The following is a 21,682-nucleotide window of genomic DNA, read 5'->3' as shown; positions in this document are numbered from 1 at the left end:
TGTGTGTGTGTGTGTGTGTGTGTGTGTGTGTGTGTGTGTGTGTGTGTTTTATATAAAATGAGGGTGTTGGTCATCAGTTTAAAGACAGGTTGAGACACTCACAGTACACATTCATAGCCATTGTGGTCTCCACAGGCTTGAGGAGGGTGGGGTTCATGGCGTGACAGGCCAACTCCCTCCCATTGTCAGAACTCAGAGCAGTGACCCTTTAAGAGGTAACAGAAGGACAGAAGAAATGACAATAACAAACTATTACTGAAAGATATAAAGCTGTAAAAAAAAATCCCATCATCCCAAAAGATATTCAAATGCGTTTCATAAAAAAAAAAATTGACACATCGATGTAAATACAGTCCAGTGTAAGGTCACAATCAAATGCCTTTTCAAGGGTTGCAAGGATTTGGGGATGTTTTTAGGCTTTAGGAAGTCTGGTGAGATAAACAAAGTGACAAGTATCATGTAATATATTTATCCATGAGGAATGAGTTAGACACATGACGTGTATCTGACTCAGAGTCAGGAGACCAGGTTTTAGGGAAGGTGGAAATGACAAACAGCACTGAAGGTAAATATAGTTCAATATACACTCACAGGTCACTTTTTTTTTTTAGATACAGCTGTGCAGCTGCTTGCTAATGCAAATGTCTAACCAGCCAATCACATGGCAGCAACTCATTGCATTTAGCCATGTAGCCATGGCCCAGATGAAATGCTGAAGTTCAAAACAAGCATCAGAATGGGGATGAAAGTTCATTTAAGTGAATGTGGCATGTTTGTTGGTGCCAGATGGGCTGGTTTGAGTATTTCAGAAACTGCTTATCTGCTGGGATTTTCCCCACACAGCCATCTCTAGGGTTTCCAGAGAATGTCCAAAAACGAGACAATATCCAGCGAGGCGGCAATTCTCTGAGTGAAAATGTCTTGTTGATGTCAGAGGTCAGAGAATGGCCAGACTGCTTCAAGCTGCTAGGAAGGCAACAGTAGCTCAAAAAAATCCATTGTTACAACCAAGCAATGCGGAAGAGGATCTCTTAACATGCAACACTTCACAAAGGCTCAACAGAATTGCAAAAGAGAGAATTTAGATCTGATGAGTCTCAATTTCTGCTGTGACACTCAGATGTTAGGGCCAGAATTTTGTGGAAAAAGCATAAAAGCATGAATCCATGCTGCCTTGTAGCAACAGCTCAGGCGGGGATATTTTCTTGGCAGAATTTGGAATCTTTAATACCAACTAAACATTGTTTAAACAACATCGCCTTTCTCAGTTTTGTTGCATGTCCATCCTTTTATGACCACAGTGTACCCATCTTCTGATGGCTGCTACCAGCAGGATATTCTCAAATAATCTTAAATTGGATTCTTGAGCATTGGACAGTGAGTTCAGTGCACTCAAATGGCCTCCACAGTCATCAGATTTCAATCAGATGGAGCACCTTTGGCATATGTGGAACATCCAGATCAGACAACAAATCTGCAGCAACTGTGATGCTATCACGCCACCAAAATCTCAGAGGAAGGTTTCTAGCACCCTGTGGCATCTGTACCACAAAGTTATGAGGGGAAAAATGGATCCAACCCATTACTAGCAAGGTGTACCCAACAAAGATGGGTGTAAATAAAAGCATAAACTAATTTGCTATTTACATCAATGCATCAATATTGTTTCGCAACTTCTCCCGCTTAATTTTGAGGTATATTTACCCTCGTTGCAATCTACGATATCTCAGAATGATTGCTGACTTGCAATGATGTTTGCAGGGCAAACACTGATGATAATGATGTAGGCAGAAACACGAACACAGCAATATAAAACCTCCCTTCTCACCTTTAATTCAGCAGTACCTGTCTCATCTGGTGAGTAAAGCTCAGTATCCTCTCTATCCTTTAGCATAAGTTGAAGACTTTACAACCCTCACTAATGACACATTTTAGCGAGGCGCAATTCTCTTCACAAACTCACACAATTTCAGAAGAGAATCAAAGTAGAAAACACTTTTGCAAAGATTTTTTCACCGAGTGACAAATCTGTTACATACGCGTACAAATTGCTCACTGAGCAGCTGGTTTAGCTTTCTTTTTTCTTTCCGTATAATTTGATTTTAATAGTTGCAATGATAAAGTGCCTGTCTTTGTCTGTGAGTGTACTGTGAACACCAGTAAAAGCATAAATCTTAGAAGTCATGAGGTGAATAATGGGGTAGGAAAAACACAGAGTTCTGGCAGAAATGTGTTGTTATTTTTCTCTAGTCTTTGAGTTTTGTGGAAAAAAAGGATAATTTTAACAGTTATTTGCAAAATAAGATAACCAGTATCTGTAACTGGTTAAATGATAAATGTAGTGGAATATTAGAAGTGTTAAATAAAACAAAAAAACAGATGGTTTTAGCTAATATGTAAGTACCCCAAACTCTGTTTTACGCTGTGTGTGTTGTCAGGAGCCATGGGAATAAAAGCAAGGCACTTTGCAATGTACTTAGAAACAGTGAATTTATTCTGAGTCTAGTTTACTCTCTCTGTTTACATCTTCTATATCAAACTACAGTTCAGTGACAACTGTAACCATCACATATCGCCCACTGCTGTGTATGCTCAGCGTGAATATGTGGAAGAAGCATCAATATTGCTTAAGACCTCGGCTTCTCTGCTTGAGAGTTAAACAACATCGCAGCTCCTCAGTACCAATGTTATCTGAAGATATGACAAGAGGTTATTATCTTTGACATAGAGGAGATATGCAGGATTAAAGTAATCTATGGCCCCGCTTAATGTATGGACACCAGGCGAACCAGCAAGGATTGGATTTGTCTCGCTGCTGGAATGTAATTTTGTGCATTTGACAGAAGCTAATTCAACTCCACAGTGCCAAGAAGCAGTTTGTGTGTGTGCAGAAATTCATTGTACTCACTAAGACAGAAGGTGAGAATAAGAGCACGGTGAAAACAAGGGAAACAAGAAACATAGACAGACTTGGGGAGATTGAGCAGGTTGGTGAGGAGAATGAGTCTGGCAGGCAGCTGAACACATACGTTACTTCAGCATGCGCGTTCAGAAGCTTATCCTTTGAGCCAGACGTGGAGAAAGACTCTGCACCTGTCAGCTCAACTCCATCTAAAAGACACAATGGGGGGAAGGCGCACAAAAAAAAGAAGAATACTGTGTGTAAATTTGTTCATGCGAAACACAAACACCAGTGTTATTCTCATGCAGAATTGCAAATACTGGACTATGGTGCATATGTGTGCGCGACTGTCGTGCAGAAATCATGCGTACGTGGTCTAAAAATATGAAACTATGAAATTATATGTTAGACCTACAGCACAACCCCGCAGACAAATTCACACCGCTGGAACAAAGGGAACATCTCTCGCTCGGTTTCAGCACGATACAGCGTAATAGGTGTGACAGAAGAAGAAGAGGTAAAAACAAAGCGATGGCAATATTGTAGATGCTTTTGTAAACAACAAGGAACCTGCAATAAATTGACTCTACATGAAACTGTGAAACAAACATCTGGAAATTCAAATGTTCAGGCTATTTCCTCCCACACAGAGTCTCCTCCTTTCAACTCTGCAATTTAAAAAAAACAAAACAAAACTAAGAAACAAGAAGCCTTTAGTGGACTCGAATTTTATTCTGTGTTTTCTTGTTAAAATATTCAGGTTGAGGCCTATACGCATGGCAGACTGTAGAATATCAAAAAGGCGGCTGGCCCTTCCTTCCAGCTTGTCAGCCTGACCATCAAGATAAAAATCTAATGGAGCACAAAGCATGACTCACCTTTATAAAGTGTGATTTCTGCCAAAGGCTTTGCATCAGGGGCAACGCAGGTGACGGTGTACTTCTTCCCGGCTTCCCAAGGTGTTGACATGTCCATGTCAAAGTACGGCTTGGACGGAGGGACTGAAAGAGAGAAAACAGCTCAAGTTTCCAACTTAACATCAGCAGCTAAAAAACTATAGATTACGCTGATTTCTAGCCATTGCTCTAAGCTTTATGCAGTGATATGATAATAGGATTGTAATATCTGGGACTGACTGGAGTGTCACACTGTCAGTTTTTGAATGATTTAGGTTTGATGTTTGGTTGCGTTTCAATACAAATTGTGGACAAGAAGAGAATATAAAGATGAAACGGTGATGAAACCAATCCAGTGCTAATCTATCATAGCAAACACCAAACACTTCTCTACTCAGATCACCCCCAAGCTAAATATGTGCTTTCTGGACTGATCAAAGCAGTCTTCACTTCTCCACTGTTCTCTACAATCCTTTTATCTGACCATAAATAGAGATTCCAGGAAAAGAAAAGGGAAAAAACACATAGCTTTTAACACAAGGGACCGAAAAAAATTTGGGCAGCAAATTGAGAAATCTGTCACCAACTAATTATGAAAGAGATTCTTTGCAGATCTGTTAGCCCCTCCTTACCAAGAGCATCAGTTAAATTAAGCACGCACTAGCCTACAGATAACTGGCCATGTATTGTGCTGGCTTTTAGTGTGTGGGTGAGCTTGTAGAATTAGAAACTATGGTTACTGTGAAGGTTGTTTTCTTTCATCAGAGATCAAGTGCAAAGGCTGCCTGAGTTAACAGACAGAATAGAGAGTTGGTAAGTACAGGAAGGAGATGTGTGCGTGTAAAGGGAGATGAAAGACTGGCAGAGGAGAAAAGAGATACTGCAAGAATGAAATGTGACTATAAGACAGGCTGTGGAGGATTAGGCGGAGCAGGGAGATAGCTGCCGCTCAGTCCGGAGATAAACCCCGCTGCCAATGTATGGCTCAACAGCTGGACCACAAGCAACCAAACCAGCCAGCCATTCAACATCTACCTCTACGTCCAGTTGACTCGTGGCCACTAGGAGGAGCTGTTGCTGTGTGCAGAGTCACCTCTTCGCTCTAGTCTGCTATTGAGACAGATGAGATGTGGCTGCAGCTTCAAACTGATTTAAAAGAAGCAATTGAATCTGTGTGGACTGTGATGGGTTACCCAGTGCACTGCAGAGGCGCGCACAGCAATAATGAGATGCATTTGTTTGTTTTCCCCTCCCTCTTCCCAGAGAAGATGACTGGGCCATGCATCTATTGACAGCCCCTGTACTCTCAATCTACTCAGGCCCACACAATTCACACAGGCGCATCACTTGTTGTGCTCGAAGGGTGTCTGGCAGCCTAACAAATCCTAAAATAAGAATAATGATATGTTCACAAATGAGGCAGGCAGGTATCTAATTTTTTCCTCGCTCGCTCATGCTGGCCTGTTCCTCTTATCTTTCGTTCACTCCATCATCCCCCTCTAGCAGCCCGAGCCCACCTCCCTCCACCCACACTATCTTTCTTGACCACTGCAGTTAAACTGCAGAAGCGCAGAGGAAGGTGTGTTCCAGCTTGGACTGGGACTTACAGCCGCCATCCATCACATCCCCTCAGAAAAGCCATGTGAGGGAATAAGCCCAGTCAAGCTAAACCTGCACCAATGCACATTTGTACAATTGCGATAGCACATGTGGACAACAATAAAACACACATCCGGCTCAATTACTAGACACGCACTCAGAGCAAAGAGCAGACAGCAACCATGCTGTTTTCTTAATTAACTCTTTCTGCCCTTTCTTTGTATACTTCTAAGTGGGATTTTTTTAAATCCTTCCTCTTTCCGTCTGCTTTTCTGCTTCTGTTTCTCTTGTTAAGGTACATATATGAACACAGATAGGCAAGGACTTGATCCTGCAGTTCAGATGTGAAACGCTGAGCTGAAATATTCGATTTATTAGACAAATACGGACGGATGGATGGATAAAGCAGATAAGAACCAGATTAGCAGACACACATCAATATGCATAAGCAGCTCTTTGCACCTATCCTTCTTTCTCATTCACATACAGATGCACATGCTCTCTTTTCTCCATTGCACACAAGCACCCAAAGATAAACTCAAGTCTACAGTGAATGCAGATTTGCACTCACAAACACTCCGACACAGGCGAGTGAATGTGCAGACAAGCTACATTCATCTCATTTCACTCTAAAAACAGGCACCAGTGTCTGCATGGTCTAACATGTGATACTAACCTGATTCTCCGAAAGATATTGGAAAAAGCCCAGCGGATAGAAAGTCTCTAAAAAGCTTATGCTGAATAGGATAGATAATAATGGAGCTCTGACTTCTTAACACCAGAAAGACACAACTCATCAGTTTCATCTTTGGATGATAAAGCTTGTCGAACACCATATTTTCACAGTATGTGTGCAAGAATGTTTTTTTTTCCTTCTATATTGTACTGTGCAAAAGTCTTGAGCCACCCCCTCATTTCTCTTTATTTTGCTTTCAATTTGCTTTTTTTCTTGAGCAATAGTTCTCCAGGATTTCTGAATGGCTTTCAAAGGTTTTCTTTGGACACTAGCTATTTTTAAACTCATTTTCAGTTCAGTCGCTTGTACCTGACCATTTTCAGAGGAAGCTACTTAACACTGACCAGTGAATTATTCAAAAGGCACCTAACTGAAGTAATTAACAAGTGTTGCTTTTACATATAACAGACAACTTTGGATCTTTAGGTATTTGATACTAGCAGCCTGTCACAAAAACACATAATTTGTTTCCATTTAGTTTAATGGACACAGAAATGTACCATTAAATTTTGATCCACCATACAATACAATGGAAAGCATCTGATTGACAGCAGTTTCATTTTTCAGCCCATATTGATCCTAAACACTTTCACTGGATAGAAAAGCATATAATTAAACACTGTTATTCATGGATTGGCCTCCCCAGAGGAGGGACCTCAACATTATTGAAGCCGTGTGGGATCATGTTGACAGAGATCAAAAAGAAAAAGGCAGTGAACACCCAAAGAAGAGCTTTGAATGCCCTTAAAGAAGGTCGGAGAACTATTCGTGTAGGCCTTATGCTTCATCTATGTTATATAGTTTCCATTTTCCAGCAAAATATAAAGAAATTACGATTTAGACAGTATTATATGTGCAGAGAAACACATACATTTGGCTATTCATGCACAATATGAACATGGTATTTATTTGACATGTAATCCCTGATGTTGCAAACCACTGAAACAGCTTTCCATTTTCTGTCTGCATTCAGAGGGAGAAGTGGAACAGGTGTTTAGGACAAAAAGCTCTACCTCCATCACCTCTCATCTGCACGGGGGCTGCTCCAGCCAAAACATGTCATAACTGCATCTGTCAGCATCCATCTCCCAAACTCCCATTTACAGCAAGTGCATCACACACGCGCAACATTAAAAACAGATTTAGGCTCAATTGTAAATGCACCTTTGTGATGGATTCTAAATAAATTAACAAGGAACCGCTCATGTTGCTATTAAGCAGAACTTCCCCTTTTCAGAAAGAACCTACTGTAACATTAAAGTGGCGCTGTCAGAATTAAAGCATGGCACCAGTGTATAACACCCCATCCTCTGATGAGGTTATATCTTGGGCAACTGTCAGAACTTTTCATGAACAAAGATGAATAAAGTCACCATGTTCTACGTTGCTTGTGCCCCCATTTATAAGTTGTTCCATTATTCATAACAGGGAATCATAAAATGAAGGCTCATTATATACTCTTCAAGTGCTAAACTCATTAGCTCCCGAAAAAAACCTCGCTATAGCCCTGGTTCCTAAAATGTCCTCTAACCTCCAACCAACGCTGATAATAAGCTTACACACATGGGCACGTACGTACACACACACACACACACACACACACACACACACACACATAAATATCTCGGTGACACACTATGCCAAATGAATGAGTAACAGTCTAAAACCAGAACACATCAAAAACAGTTTTGAACATTTGCAGGAGGCATCTGTACAGGCGTGCACTGTGGTGAGGGAGAGAGTTGTTCATTAATAGGATTAAATGCTAAGGCTAATGGTATAAACCGAGACACAGGATGTGTCAGGTATGTGACGGGCACAGTGCGGGGTAAGTTTTAGTAGAGGAGGGGGCTTTAGCAGAGAGGGTAGAGGTTGTTATTGTCATGGATTACTCACTGCCACTTGATCTGCCTGTTGCAGTAATCCCCTATCTAAGCTCCGCAGGGAAGCAAAAAACACACAGGAGTTAGGTTGCACCAATGGAAATGTCTTGAAAACATCTCTTTGTAAGCCCATGGATGGGGCTTATTGACATTTTTGCCTTTATCCCTGCTATTTACTGCCTGTGGTGATCCATCTTGAATTAGCCAGTCATAATATCACTCTCCCTGACCCAAGAATCCAATTATACAACCACCAATCTCTGTTTTGTTTTCAAATTCCTCCCCTCTCCCCTACTGTATCTCCTCATAAAGACTTTATAGTGTTTTGATTTGATGCAGAGCTTGATAGGATATGGCCATGGTTGACTGGCCAGGGGTGCGGGGCCTTGGGAGCCGTAGTTCAGTGATAGAGAAGTCCATCGGAAACTCATCAGAGACGGTGCACTTCAAAGGGGATACACAGTTTCCAGTCCCAGTTCAGCACTAACGGGAGATTGAATTCATCAGCTCATTATCAAGCCCCAGATTAGTCACGTATTTTGAATCACTTGAACTGCTGGGCTGGAACAAATAACCCTTTAAGACCAAGGCTGCAGAGAGCTTTTTAAGTCAGTCACTTCACTGATTGCCCTTTGCGACAGCTCATCTACAAATGTCCATGTTAAACAGTCAACAGCTGGGACGTGAGCCCAGGACACTGAATAAAAGCACCTGCTGAGATGTGCAGCATGTGGACTCGTATGTGAGCATGTCAGAAACATTATGAAAGAGTCTGTCACGGGTAAATGCTAGTACTAATACTACTACCAGCCATCCCTGATGCAACACACTGGTTGGTATAACACATATTTTAATTGTTTTGACAAAGCAGAAAGCGAGAGTTTTGATTTTGTATAAGTGGGCACACATGCAAGAAGCATCTCAGAGGTAATGAATGTGGGAGTCAAGCCTGCTGTGGCTGCAGGTGTAGGCTTGCCGTAGCATATTAAACTGCAGCAGTGTAGAATACTGCCATTCAAGTACAACACTACCCGCCATTTCTCGCGCCAGCCTATTGATGTCAGAAAAACCTGCTCTCTTCCCAGAAGAGAGCGAGGACTCTACAATCGCCACAACCGCCCCTCCTATCCAAACCCCCATCCTCAGTGTCCATGGTCACCAAAGAGAAAGCCTGCGAGCCAAGAGAGAGGGTGAAATTGTGCGGGGGAGAGAATAGGGAGGGGGATGTAAGTAAATGAAGTGCGCCTGGAGAAGAAAGGTTCTTTTAGAGTCCTTTCCTTACCACATATGGGCTTGCTCCCACAAGCAAAAGGGTTAGGGAGAGAGAAACACCGGTTGTTATAGAGTGACTACAGGTGGTCTAATGTAGTTGCACAATAACATCTATTCCATTCCATGTCTGAGAAGGAACTTTTCAATCACTTCTGTTAAAATGTATTCCTGCGCAAGGAAGAGACATGAATCGCCTTGAGGCTTGCTAGAGAAGCCAGGCTGCTCTTTATATTTTCCAGCTGCTAGTTAAAGCCACAGACCCTTCTGGAACATGTAAAGGTGGCATAGTACTTGAATACTGTTTGAAAAGTTTGCAGAATTGTGAGCACAAAACTGAAACAACCTTCTTAATATTGTCTAGATCCCCCTTGTGCTAATAAAAAAGCTCTGAACCCCTGGAGGCTGGGTCATTACCCTTGTCAGGTTCCTCGAGCCATTCTTCATCAATGTGTTGGAGTGCACACTGTTCTGCTGAGGGAGGCTACGGCCATTCAGGACTACCTTTGTGTTCTTGGTTGGCAGCAATGCTGGGTAATTGTTATATCTCCAAGTAACAGTCTCATTATTGTGAGGACCCAAGGTTTTCCATCAAAACATTTAATTTTAACGAGATGATCAATATGATTCACTTCACCTGGTGGTACTTTTAATGCTGTGGTTGATCAATGTATTATTGAATAAAACTGCTACAGTAAACACGCCGTACCAAGGGCAAAGTAACTTAAAACTGTCCTTCAAATGCAATTGCCGTATCTTACACAAATAAAAGCTCTTTATCAATAGAAATGAATATTTAACAGCTCTTTGTATGCTGATTACTGGTCAAGAGGTCACAAATGTTACTGGAGTACTGAGGATACTCACTGTGCCTTCTAACATGCATTTTGTTACTCGGGGAAAAAAAAGAAAAAAGAAAACATGATTATTATTAGACTCCACAACCTTTTTTGTCCCCCCTTACTTCGTACGTCGAGCCAGGCCAGCCTGGAAATGATTCCACTGCTGGACTCAGATGAGGTCACTTGACATTCATATTGAGTGTCATCTTCCAGTTGAGCATCTTCAATCTGAAGATGATACTGGCCTGGAACAGAGATGGAGAGATGAACTGTGTTGGAGAGATGCTACATATGTAGATAATTACAAAAAGAATGGGTTCATTTTCCTATGGGTCCCCTTCTACTGAGTATAACTTAGGAGGTCCTAACATTTATAGTATTTATATATTGACAAGCATTTAGCATTTTTAGAGGCCTTTTTTAAAATTTACATAATGCCAAAATTAACTATCAAAGAGAAACTGACAATGGGTTTAATGTAGAGAGCACCTAATTTTAGTTCTACCAAATGCTTTACAATATCTTCTCATTTACCCAATTACAGACGCTCATGCAAAGCAGCTGTAACTAGTAGATCTGAGGTTTTGTCTTGCACAAGGACCCTTTGGTACGTGGAGGGTCCAGGGATCAAACCACCACTTGAGCCACGGCAGCTTAGAAATCTAAATGGCAGTCCTGCGCATCAGTTCAGTACGATAATATACTCCACTGCTGACATTCCTGTTTGATTTGACTATAAACAGCCAGTTTTCTTATTTCTGTAAAATATAAACATTTCACTTGGTGAGAATCTCCAGCTGCAGGCATTTCCATTGACATGCTAGTGGTTGTTTATACTCACAGCATTTTGTTTCAGAATGAATTTCCAGTGTGGTAAATGAAATCCAATCCCAAATTCACAACGCAGACTGAATAAAATGTCTATTAATTGATGCCAGGCAGAATCCCTCACTCTGCATCTCTCTTCTGATAGTGTGGCATGCCAACAGGGCTTGATTTGTTTGATGCATTGCCATAACCTGTGGGGATTAGATGATGTTCAACGTTGGTTTTCCAGCTCCTGATGGCTCACAGCCTACTAATATGTGGAAAATAGTATCTTAGTCTGACAACCACACAGGCCTACAAATACATGTGTCAAGTACGCTGGCAAGATAATTAACACCAACCAGAAGCAATTTTCACATCTAAGTTATCATTGAGTGCAGAAAGAAAGAGACATTGGAGTTATTAATCATATTCCTCTTTCCTGAAATTACTCACAAATAGTCCAATCAAGTTGTAGAGACTGGCAGAGGCTGCAATGAGAATTGGTTATTTGCCCATTACTCTGTATCTATTTCATCTAGGGCCTTTGAAATTTTTGGATACAGTACATCTACATAGATATTATGCCTGCAGTGGAAAATGCCTTCCCTTCTGCAAATATGAATCTGTGCATCAGCCCAGAAACTTTAAAACACATACTATTACATAAGTGGGAAAGGTCAGTCCCCAGGGAGAGGGAAAGAGTAGGGGAAATTGTTGATGTTCGTGTAAACAACCTTTTTCATCATTTAGTCAGGCACTGTTGCCTGACATCAAGAAGGTTCCTGGCAAGAACCTGCTGGCTGACTGAGGCCTTTTTATGAGTTTGCATCCTCTCTCTGTGCCTGATGGCTTTTCTCCGGGTACTGCGGCATCCTCCCACAGTCCAAAGGAATGCTTGTTAGGTTGGGGCTGGTGATTCTAAATAAGCCTGAGGTATCGATATTAGCATGTGTGGCTGTCTGTCTCTTGATGTAAACCCTGTGATGAACTGGCGACCTGTCGAGGATGTACCCCCTCTTTTTCCTGTTTGACAGCTGAAGCAAGCTCCAGCCTTTCTGTGCCCCTGAGTTGGATAAAAACAAATGGATAGATGGAGGGAGGGAGCGATGGATGGATGGATTTGATACTGTATAACAAGATAACAGCAACATATCTCAAAAAGCCCCAGTAAGAGCCTCAATTAATCTCTATGTGTGACTATGATTTATCAGTTTATGATGCTTGCTGATATTAGATAAGATAAAATCTGATTCACTTCTCTCTACATGTGACGTTCATTATTAACATTTTACCTGATTGGCTGGCTGCATGCTATTTTCTAGAGTTGTGTTGTTGCTCGTGAGCCATTCTTTGAATACAAAATGAGAAAGACAAACCTAATGCTTTGGTGCCTTAAAAAAAGCTGTTTTATCTTTAAGGTTCTGTCTTTACACTGAGAGTTGGTGCACATAAATGGCTGAAATCCTGGATCTAGGCTCATGTCAGTACACATTTACATTACTGCTTCAGCTCGGGGAAACTAAGGGTGCTAAATTTACTATAAGTGCATGCTGAAATCAACGCCGGCCTCTCTTCTGTGCGTGAATATGTGATTTCAGTCTTTTTAAGCATCAATAAACATCACTGATGACAATCAGTGAAAACTGGTGGCGTATAAAGTGCAGTCAAGTGTCATCTTAAATGATTTTGCTAGTTCTGTGCAGTGTAAAGTGATTGCATACATCAGTCTGCAGTTTCATTTCCTGGAAAAGGGTACCTGCACTGATGGGCATTTTATTTATGACTGAGCCTATGAGTGTTTGACAGCTTGTGTGTGTTTGTGGTCCTTACATTCATTGTGTACTTCTTTTTTCCTTGTTGTGGATATAAAAGGTGATTTTCTAACCCTGTGTCTATTGTAATGAATAATTTTCTCACTAACAGTTAATCAACAGAGAAATATTTTACTCCTCTGAATGTATTTGTGTAAACTCAAGCCATGAATAAGGGCGCACACGAGAATGTGCATCATTGTATCCCTTAGTGTTTATGTGTCACTGGTGGTCTCCCACACTGTGCAACAGTGAAATGCAGCTTGTCTAGTTGTGGGCTGATCAGGAACAGATGCTCTTCTCTTACTCAGGATTGCCTTCTAATTGGCTATTACTTTTTATAGACTGTGGTGCAGATTCTGCAACACACTATATTCTCTGCCACATTTCACAGATCATCTGGCACTCTGTTGCTTTAATTTCTTTTTTTTTAATCTTCATGTGCGAGTGACAGGATAAGGGGGTTGTGCGAGAGGCTGTTGACAATCACATCACCTCACCTCACCCCAGATGATACCCCTTTATAATAGCCATAAGGTTCCTGTAACAGCCATGCTTATTGGAGCATCGAAGACATAACAACAACAACCTCATCTCATTTACTTTTAGAGAAGCCCCCTTGAAGTCGTACCGCTGGGGGCTTCTTGACATGACAGCAGCATTTCATAATTAAACCATATAAACTATAAGTCACAACAAAACAAAGAAGTACATGGGATTCAAATTGTGCTACTATCTTTGGGAAATCATATGTTAAAGTGCCCTTTACGCAAATAGCACACAGTTCTCTGATGGTTTCATTTTTTAGTTGTTTAGGTTTACTAATTTTGGCATCTCTTGAGGTTCTGTTATTATACATGTTTATTTAGTTTTAATAGGTCCATCAAAGCTCAATAGGCCATAGACCATATTCCGTGAGTATCCCGGCTTACCTCTCTCGGGGTTTCCAATCATGCTGTAGCGTGGAAAGCCTGGCAGGCTTCTCTCAGGTCCCAGGAGGAAGCCATCTTTGGCCCACTGCACAGTCCCCGAGGCTCGCAACACCTCACACCTCAACACAGCTGTGGCTCCCATCCGCACAGTTAGATTCTTGGGCTCAGTCCTAAAGGCCTGCTGGGCCCGTGTGCCTGGAAACATTAAACAAAAACAAAACAAAAAAAGGAGAAGCAGGCGCATTGGAAAGGAAACATGAAAGGGATATGTTGGGATTTCATGAAAAGAGATGGAAAAGAATAAGAGCTGAGTATGTGTGAGGAGTGTGATGAAGGAAATAAAATGAGCAGAAGGAGCATGACAAAAACATGCACCACAGGAGAGCAGTCCTGTGGTCTTTTTGTTTGAGAAGGCATCCCATTGTGCCTGGCCACATTATTCATCTTGGCATATGTTTTATTGATGGGAAACTGCAGTGATACGGCCCTGAAAATGAGTCAATAAAGTAATTACTGCAAATTAAATCCCCCCTCGGCCATGCAGATAGGGTATTGGGAAGAGGAAAAAAACATGGGGCACCAGAGACCTTGTTCACCTGTGGTTTTTCCTCAATGTCGATGTCCCACTAGCTAATTCCTCCCGGGAAGAGTAATGATTATCACTTTAATCCCCCTTGTTTGTCATAGTTGGTGTTCACCATCCTTCAGCCAAGCTCTGAGGTGACAGCCTATGGCGCAGTGCACTTGAGTCAGGAAGGTTACGTTAAAGTAGACCACCTACCAGGCTTTTACACTGGGGCTAAGATTATATGAGTATTACACACAATAGTTTATGAATAAATTCAGTTCAAAAAGCCAAATGCAAGTGCATACTCCAATTAGCGTTTAATATCTGAGCGTAAGTCTGTTTAAACAATGCCCCACAGAGAACCTGATTCTTTTGGGCTGTTTAAATCTTGACCTTCATTGAAGCAATGGCCAAGTTGTTTGTGAAGTGCATGCTCTGTTGCATCTGACAACATGAGTGAGAGGCAGAGCTCTCAGATCAAGGCTGAACCAGTCACCTCACGTCAAATATGAAGGGCAAGATTGGCCATTACAGAGGATGCATACAAACAGCCAAACACAGAAGCAAATTTGCATACAGTTTACATAAATGAATAGTCAATAATGATCTACAGTGCCTACTAAAATACTTCCACAATGGATTTTACTGAGAAATAGAAATATCAAAATGCAGCAATACAATTTCATTTCCATGTCCTAAAGTGAGCTGAATTTATAATCGTTAAGTTAAACCAGTTTTATGGACCATACATAGAGCTTTACAGTAATATTTGCATACTGCTCTTTTACAATATAGGTGCAGCTCTTTATCCATCATAGACACATACACACCACAGACACTTTGGGGGCAGTTTTTGTGGTCTGTATCAAGGACACTTTGGCATGGATGACCTGCTCTATCTCCAAACCACTAAGGCTTTAACCTACTTAAAGTGAGTAGTGTTAGCTAAACTTAGCAAACTTTGGATGTTTCTGTGGCGTTACAGAGATGGGTTAAATCTTTTTCTTGTGGACTTGATATTGCACCTTAGCATGTCACACATAAACAAGAGTTTTATCACCAAAGCACAAGAGGTTAATACCTCAACAACAGCAAGCATGTTTGTTGTGGCTTTTTAAATTTTTTTTTTATAAATGACATTTATATATACCCATAGGGGAAATTAAGGGGCAGTATGGTGACTTATTAGCAGCGGTCATTATCTAAGGGGCAATCTCCAGAGCTAAAAAATTACCCCAATGCTTCTTGTGCCACATGATGCTCGTTACTTTAAAAATGTCCAAATTTACATCTTTAAAAATATCGCTTACACCCTGGTATAAATAAATAAACACACACACACACACAAAAGGTTTTAGCACCTATGGCTAGGTTTCATTATTACTATTATTATTATTATTTTGCTAATGCATCCACCTGGATTGATTGACAGGTGTCCTGATACAGGTAGGTGAAGCAGACCGGTTATCTTTTAGGCTTCATCCACTATTTCACGTAACTCTTCACTGTTTATGTCTGCTGGTGGTGCTTTTTGGAGCATTTTTAATGTATTATGTGACCAATATTATGAGCTGTAGTATGGCACAGCGCTAGTTTCTGCTTCTGCAATGGTGAGTAAAATTCTAGTATTTTATTCCTCTCTTGCTTAACACTATATGTATGTCTATACAATTTATGAATTTAGCTTGCTAACCAAACTAGCTAGCATCAGGTGATAAACTAGCATCCAAAACACCAACACGTGACGTCCTGGTGCCTGAAGGTAAGAGTTCAGTTCAGGTTTTTTTGACATTCTGTTGCAAAACAGCTGTAAAAACAGTTCTCACCAGCCAGCATTTGTCCATCCACCCCTTCAGCAGATGTGGAATAACGTTTGTATTCACGTGCAGTTGTGTTTTTGGTATTCTGATAGAGTCAGGTATTTATGCTTTGTTTTGTTCTTCACCTCCTCCTTCTCCTCTTCTTGAGGGAAATATTTTGCTTGTGAAAGAGTGTCAAGGAAGGCGGTAGGTAACCAGACTCAGAAGGCATTTTGGGTTCCCAGAGATGAGCAGTTTTTTGTTTTGTTTTTTTACAATCACCCCCATTATTTGTGAAACTTAAAACAAAACTCATAACAGGAAACAAAGAGCACACGGAATAAGCAACACACCTCACCTGTCAATTCCCCTTCTGTTAGTGTAGCCAGTACCACTAGTTTAAGGTGAGAAATCTACAACTCAACACAAATGGCTGAGAATCACATGAAGCTCACTCCTCTCCTGATTAACTCATTTACACAGCTAAATGCTCCATATAAGAAAACTATTAGGACAAATCACTTCATAATCCTATAAACTAACAAAAGGAAACATGCCTGTGCAAAAAACTCCCCTCTTCTTGGATTAACCTGGTGATGTCAGACATGACATCATCAGCACTTTAAAAGTCAGGAAATGCTGGAGGGATTTGGGGGGAGCTTTCCCACACCTGACCTACATGGATACTCAGAACAAAGAAACAATGGAAGAATATAAATGAGTTAAATCTGCGACATAATAAAATATAACGCAACATGTGATTAGCTGTTTGCTTTAATCTGCTGAATGTTTGAGTTTGACTGCAACATAATGGTTACACAAACAAACCTAGGTATAATAAGTAAAGCAATGTTACTTTGGCAATAGCAAATCAGAGCAAATAAACATATGTAGAGAATAATGTGCTTAATGTGTAAAACATTCATACTTACAGTATGAGACAACTGAAGAGTCCAACTGCTCATCCACTTTGCCACATAGATGTTTGCAAGTGTGCAATTTGACTTTTAACCCACATTTCCATACTTATTTTAATGTTGTAAGTTAAAGTTATTCTTTGCTGTTAAAGAGCAACAATATTTCTTGTTTAGGTGACAGATGTACCTCATGTATCTCTGTTCTTTAATTGTGTTTGGTAAATTCCATGAACTGGAAGTCATTTGTCACCATGGAAACATGATGTGACTTTCACTTAGTGTTATTTACTTTCTTTATAAAGTATTTGATGACAAAAAAGCTGACAGTTTAAAAGAATTGTGACAATGGAGCAAAAGTCTCAAACAACTCCCACCTAAGCAAAGTTACAAGCCAAATTACAATTTAGTCAATAATAGCATAACATTACTCTGGATGAAGAACTAATTCCCTGTGAATAAGTTTCCTTTATGCCCTGAATAAATCTGGTGGGAAACTGGTTGTAATATAAATTGTCCATCAGCCAAAAACAGGGAAAAGATTTAACCAATGATGTTCTACTTGATTAGGCAAACCGAAGAGACAGTGGAAATTTTAAGAGTAAGTCCTATGCACCTATAGGAGACCTTACCTTACTATAAACCATGATGATGATCCTCAAAGGAGAAATGCAATCTAGTTCTTGCATATTTCTCACACTTACATTTTTCAGACTTTAATATTAAAAGACAAGCCGATACAAAATGCAGTTTTTAAATGGTGATTTCACAAGTCTGGGGGATCATCAAGATATTTTTTGGGCAAATATGAGACAAGCATTCGTGTTCTTTTTGGTCAGCAGTGGTTTTCACCCTGCCATTTTTGTTCAGTCTCTTTCTTGCTGCTGAATCATGAACTCTGACCTTAACTGAGGCAAATGTGATTGCAGTTCCTTAGATGCCGTTCTGGGTTCTTTTGTGACCTTCTGGATGACTCGTCCGTGCACTCTGGGAGTAATTTTAGTAGAGTTTCACTACTGTTCCAGGTTTTCTTGATTTGTGGATAATAGCTCCAAACCGTAGTTTGCTGGAGTCCCAAAGCCTTAAAAATGCCTTTGAAACCCTTTCCAAACCGATTGATGTCAGTGAGTTTGTTTCTCATCATTTTCTTAAGGTCGCAGCAAGTTGTCTTGCTCTTTGAGATTTTTAAACTTCACTTTGACAGACAGGATCTGTTTAAATCATTTCTGGATTCAGCAGGTCTGACAGTAATCAGGTCTGGGGGTGGCTATTATAACTGAACTCAACTTTCTAAAAAATGTGGTTAATTGCAGTTAATTCATGATTTAATAATCAGTTAGTTTTCACATACACCCATGTAGCTATGGATGGCTTTTTTCTGTAATAAATGAAATCTTCAATTAAAAACTGCAGTTTGAATTTGTCTAACATGGAAATTTGTTTGATTATCTGAAATATGGAAGTATGATAGATATGGAAAACAATAAGAAATCAGAAAAAAGCCAAATACCTTCTTACAGCACTATATAAGACCCACAGTAAATCAATTATTGCTGCAGAAAACATAGCAATTAAGGCAAGATTTTTAACATGTAAGGTGAAGAGATCACCATGAGATTAAGGTTGTACAGTGCTTTACTTACTGTACATTCCTATTTGAGGCAGGTTGAGAAGGTGACCTGAATGTATCACCGACGTTATTCTGTTTCAGTGAAAATTAAGACTTCAAAAAAGTGCTCTGACCAGTCAATAGAGCACTGTTCCCAGTGCTCTGTTGACTGGCCAGAACAGGGAAGGGACTTGGAAAGGCCACAGTTACTGTAATAACTCCACGGTGACATTTGATTCTCTTACCCAAGATAAAACAGAGAAAGGGTAGGACTGCAGGAGACACAATCCAGGCTGACAAGAAGTCCATTTCACCGCTGACACCTGACCTTCAACAACCCTGGAACAACCATTTAAAAAAAAAAATCACAAATGACATATACACATCCACTACAGGCAGACATTAGGTTAGAAAGACAAGATGGGAAGAATTGTTTTTCTTTCCATATTTTGTCATATTTTGTGAGTGTCGACATGATTTGATTTGCTGACAAACTATTTTTTAACATATCATTGTTTTGTAACAGTCCAGCACATGTTTACAACTCTATCTCTGCAGACTTCCAATTGATCATTCAGTTAATCAATGAATCATTCATAGTTCCATTAAAGTGGAGCTTAAGGCATTTAAAAGCATGGTTCTAATTTTAATGGCGTTTAATGGTGAAAAACCTTTTCTTGAGGATACACTCTTTGCAGTGTGTTTCAAATGAGAAAATGCAGAGGAACATTTTCGTTGAGCTAGAGTTAGTCTTGTGATGAGTATGAAAGTGTGCACAATTCCCTTAAGGCCATACACATATTTGTGATTAGTTGCACTAAAGACCTCTGTGGTCTCTGCAGCATTTCTCCTGGCTTTTCTTAAAGAATCAGCTTTGGGAGCAAAGAATGGAAGATAAAGGACCTTTCTCTCAGCCTCCGAGAGCCGATTTTTAAACTTAGCCTGTGGAAACCAGTGTATACATGGGACGCACAAAAAAATGGAACAAAAATGTCCTTAGTAGCGATCTAAATTTCACTAATATAAATTTAGAATTTGTATTAAATTGATATTAAATTAAACCACTATCACTTGATTTATATAGCGTAGCAGCTGCCTTACCCTATAAAGTAAACTCTCCATAGCTTTTTGCATAAAATGGTTGATACAGTACTGTAAAAAAATCTTAAAAGACCCCTTATTTCTTTATTTCTTCCAAGGACCCAGACATTCTTGTAATTTTTAAGTTGGTCTTCGGCAACAGTCCTCCAGGCTTTTTGAAGCTGTTTCTCTCTGGACGTTGGCTACTTTTTTGCTTATTGTCAGTCCAGTCCTGGTGCCTGTTGCAAAATTTGTTCACATTTGTTTAGTTGAAACTATGACAAATGCTAAAGATAACACAGGCATAGAACTTTGTTTTTGCACCAACAAGGTGATTCCTAGTAGACTATGAGCCAAAAACCTGGCATGTCTTGGCATGGTGTGGAGGTTATCCCTAAAAATTTGAAGAAAATGGAGCGTTGGAGGACAAAAACTAAAGTACTGTAGGTGCAAAAAATCGGAACCAAAAACCAAAAACAACGAATTGTATCTTAAGGTCAAGGCCTTAAGATATCGGAAAGACCTGACCTAAGAAATAGGTATGGTATATCTGGCCCTTTCATTAATCCGTTTACTGTGCACTGAAGTCTCATCAGAAATGGCCTGAATGGACGGGTGGCTCCCAAGAAGCCGTTCTTAGTAATTAAACTAAGAGGAATGCCAGATTACACAAGAACTGGACTAAAAATCAGTGTCAACAGGCCTGATGAAATGATGAATCCAAATGATTTCAATGAATCCAAATGAAATTTCCAGTTTAAAATTTTATCGATATATACAGAAAAGGTCCGGAGCGAGTGTTTATAGCTATCTGTAAAACATGGTGGAGGCTCTGTCAATGTTTAAGACAAGCCAATGCTGTTGGGGATTTTGTCAAAAATTATGGAATTATGAACACAGAAAAGTGCCATCAGATTTTGATCCACCATACAATACCATCGGGAAAAAATCTGATTGGCAACAGCTTCATTTTTCAGCATAACAGCGATCCCACAAACACACTGCAAATGCAGTAAAAGCATATCTGGATTGAAAAACTACACAGAGTGGAACAAAAGGTAGCCAACATCTAAAGAAGGGCTTTGAATGCCCTTCATTAAGTCTGAAGAATTATTTCTGGAGACTAAAAGAAATCAGGCTAAAAGATGTGTTAAAGATGGACATACAAAGGCGGCCCTACCAAATGTTAACTTTCGGTCTTGTTAGAATGATATAACCTCTGTTTTTGCTTTATATGTTGTAATTCCATTTGTATTTATACATATTTCAATTTCAAAAAATCTCTGCACATATTTTCCATTCCCTAGAAAAGTATAAAGAAACAAGAAACACTCAGAGAAAGCAAATATCCACCAAGGCAACTCACTCTCTGAGCAGTATTTACTTTTAATGGAATAGTGTTGCATGTTGCATATGTTCATTTAGTTTTCTTTTTAAACATAAGAAATTTGTAGGGCAGTACAACTGCGATAAGGGTAGCATGTTTACTCTGATTACACAGACATTATGTAGAAGTAGGTAATGATAATGATAGTGGGCATAGATTTATAAATAAATGGACATAAAAAAACCTGAGCTTATTTTATATTTTACAACAGTAAAATACTAACTAGCAACCTCATTCTCTTTGTCTTGACAATGCTTTCTTTAAGGATATCACACATTTTGGAAATAAGGGCAGATGTGAAAAGTAAGAGAGAGATCAGAGGTCAAAAACAACATGATATTTGGATCCAAACTATAATTTGATATTTAGACTCCTCATATGCCAGCGTATCATTTCCAAAATGCTGCCAATAAAAACGAAGGCTTGTAAACATACATTTAAAGATAAAATACATTTTATGAAAGTTTGACCTTATTTGACCCCGAGGAAAAGGTCAAAGATCCAAAGTAAAGGGATATTTAGATGCCCCATATAAGAATCCCTATATACCTACAGTGGGGCAAAAAAGTATTTAGTCAGCCACCGATTGTGCAAGTTCCCCCACCTAAAATGATGACAGAGGTCAGTAATTTGCACCAGAGGTAC

General features: G+C 39.9%; 1 protein-coding gene across 1 annotated transcript in view; it reads right to left on the bottom strand.

The window, feature by feature from the left end:
* Positions 1 to 16,126, bottom strand: part of nphs1 (NPHS1 adhesion molecule, nephrin) — a 37,454-nt gene extending 21,328 nt beyond the window's left edge. The window contains exons 1-6 of the mRNA XM_005738404.1: positions 16,075 to 16,126; positions 13,681 to 13,875; positions 10,250 to 10,372; positions 3,781 to 3,903; positions 3,030 to 3,111; positions 103 to 206 (exon numbers count right to left, since the gene is read on the bottom strand). Coding sequence (XP_005738461.1) covers positions 103 to 206; positions 3,030 to 3,111; positions 3,781 to 3,903; positions 10,250 to 10,372; positions 13,681 to 13,875; positions 16,075 to 16,084 — 637 coding nt within the window. The 5' untranslated portion in view covers positions 16,085 to 16,126. The remainder of the gene's footprint in view (positions 1 to 102; positions 207 to 3,029; positions 3,112 to 3,780; positions 3,904 to 10,249; positions 10,373 to 13,680; positions 13,876 to 16,074) is intronic.
* Positions 16,127 to 21,682: the final 5,556 nt, after the last annotated feature.

This window comes from Pundamilia nyererei, unplaced genomic scaffold (assembly GCF_000239375.1).
Source record: "Pundamilia nyererei isolate P.nyererei 1_Seehausen unplaced genomic scaffold, PunNye1.0 scaffold00084, whole genome shotgun sequence".
Classification (NCBI taxonomy): domain Eukaryota; kingdom Metazoa; phylum Chordata; class Actinopteri; order Cichliformes; family Cichlidae; genus Pundamilia; species Pundamilia nyererei.
Note: the sequence above shows the minus strand (reverse complement) of the source record. Positions and strands in the feature narration are given on the sequence as shown.